Genomic DNA, 2,205 nt, shown 5'->3' with positions numbered 1-2,205 from the left:
TATAAAATACAAATAAAGAAAAACTGAAATACTGAAGAAAGACCAAGTCATCCTTTTGCTGCGCTGCCATCCTATTATAATCAAATGACAAATAGTAATTTGTCATGTTTGGTGTGCTATTTACAGCCATGATCATACCCATTTATACACTTTTGTATCATGTTTACTTAATATTTTCTCATGTTTATTATATTCATTACTAATTTTAAAGAATACAATAATGTACGATTCATATCTGTTTGCTGACTATTTCCCTAAACCAAGGGTTGGTGAACTCTGGGTCTGTGTTTGGAAATAGTTTTACTGGAACACAGCTTTGCCCATTTGTTTACCTATTGTCTATCGTTATTTTTATGCTACAAATTGCAGAGTTGAAAGCTGTGACAGGGACTATATGGTGACAGAGCCTAAAATGGCACTTTATAGGAAAAATTTATTGACCCCTGCCCTAAACTTTTAAGAGGTTTATAATTTGGGCTATTACAAGTGATGTCACTTATAACACCCTCATGCTTATAATAATTTACACTTTAGGCACCTTAAATGGAATAGATTATGACAAAAGTGGAATAACTGGGTCTAATTCATAAAGCTGTTTTTAAGGCTGACACTGTCCCCCAGTGTTTCTCTGGTGATGGTCTACTGTGACATAGTAAGGGTGGTGGGAATAAGAAGGAAAGGAAGCCTCAGTACTCCGATAGGTAGCATTTCTCTGGTCCCTATAAATCTAGACATGTGAGCTTACACCCTAGAAGAGCATTGTTTCAGTTTCTATTTAAAGTTAACCAAGAGGGAAGTAACGGTAATTGCAACACTAAAAACAACTGAAAGAATTTTTTTCTCTCTTTCTATTGGAGATGAAAAAGCAGACGAAGTAAACTCTCCAGGTGACCAGGTGTATACAAAAGGCCACTCCAGACTGGCTGCCATAGCCAAAGGCACTGAGAGGGCTGACTAAGGGACAGAGGTGACAGCCTCAACTATGTGCTGGCATTGGAAGCAACGAACAGTGAGGCAGCTGTAAGTGCAGGATGAAGAAATGTGTCACTCCCCTTAACACATCCTAGGCATAAACCTGTATACAACTGTAATTGAACGGTTTCCAGGTAAGAAAGTTCTACAGCAACTACGCTATATTTTTGAACAACAACAAAATTCTTCTAAAGAAAGTTATATTCTTTAGAAAAAAACGTATGGAATGGGACCAGCTACGTCAACCCTGACTACCTCTGAGATAAAAGATTAAGCAGGTTGATGGGTCTCAAATCCAGTCTTGTATGAATAAAGTAAGCGTCGGGAGGTAGAGGTGTCATCTTCTAAGGGAAATATTCTGAGGGTCTGGCAGCATAAATCCATCAGTGAGTTTATAATAGACTATTGTGGAATCGGACTCCACTATGGCCAAAGTAAAAGACATCGGCAAGTCTGGATCACCTTGCAATTTTCAAGACGCCTTCAATATCTCCCTTATCCTGTTATGGCTGAGGGAAGCACTGATGGGTGTAGGCACCACAGTCTGTAACCCTTCTCCTTCTATCTCGGTACCAACAAGGCAGATGAGCTGGAGATCTGGTAATCCCACACAGTTTACTTCATGCCAGCTTTTACTCTCCATGAGGTCCAGGTAAACCAAGAATGCTATATAAACTTGGGTGGCATCTCCTACGTCTAATTCCATCATTTCTAAATACTTTGGGTGGATGCCTATCCAGGCGTCCTCGGGGGCCCAGGAGTGGGCGCCGCCGCCGCTGCGAGGGCCGCCCGGGCCCAGACCGCTGCAACCCGGGGTCGGCTCGGCATCGCCGCGCTCCTCCATGCCCGGACTAACATGTTCTTGATTTCATTTCCACTCTTGCCAAATTTAACAAGAAATTTAATGTTTGTTTGTTGCTCTAATTCAAGCTCAGACATTCCTGCAATGGCACACCAAAACACGCAACAACAATAATGAACTCCACTCAGCAAGATACCACCACACATCAACAGGAACACAGCTGTGAGACACTGATATACCAAGGTTATGAAACCTTACCGAGCTGTTTGTACAGTGCTGCCAATGTGAGTGCATGGTGGAAAGTTCACGAACTTGACAGACCTCGTATAGTATCATGTCATGTAAAAATAATGACAGCTTTACTTCTTCCTTTCCAAATTGGATGTCTTTTATATCATTTTGTTATCTGATTGCTGTGAGTAGGACTTCCA

The 2,205-nt window shown here is 41.3% G+C and overlaps 1 protein-coding gene across 1 annotated transcript; it reads right to left on the bottom strand.

Annotated features, from left to right (window-relative positions):
• Window positions 1-516: 516 nt before the first annotated feature.
• LOC117018182 (tRNA-splicing endonuclease subunit Sen15-like) lies at window positions 517-1,816 on the bottom strand. Its single transcript, XM_033099036.1, has one exon. It carries the CDS (start codon window positions 1,814-1,816, stop codon window positions 1,445-1,447), a length of 372 nt encoding a protein of 123 aa, XP_032954927.1. The 3' UTR covers window positions 517-1,444.
• Window positions 1,817-2,205: the final 389 nt, after the last annotated feature.

Source organism: Rhinolophus ferrumequinum, chromosome 26, assembly GCF_004115265.2.
Source record: "Rhinolophus ferrumequinum isolate MPI-CBG mRhiFer1 chromosome 26, mRhiFer1_v1.p, whole genome shotgun sequence".
Lineage (NCBI taxonomy): Eukaryota > Metazoa > Chordata > Mammalia > Chiroptera > Rhinolophidae > Rhinolophus > Rhinolophus ferrumequinum.
The sequence above is the reverse complement of the archived record's forward strand: the minus strand, read 5'-3'. Positions and strand labels throughout refer to the sequence as shown.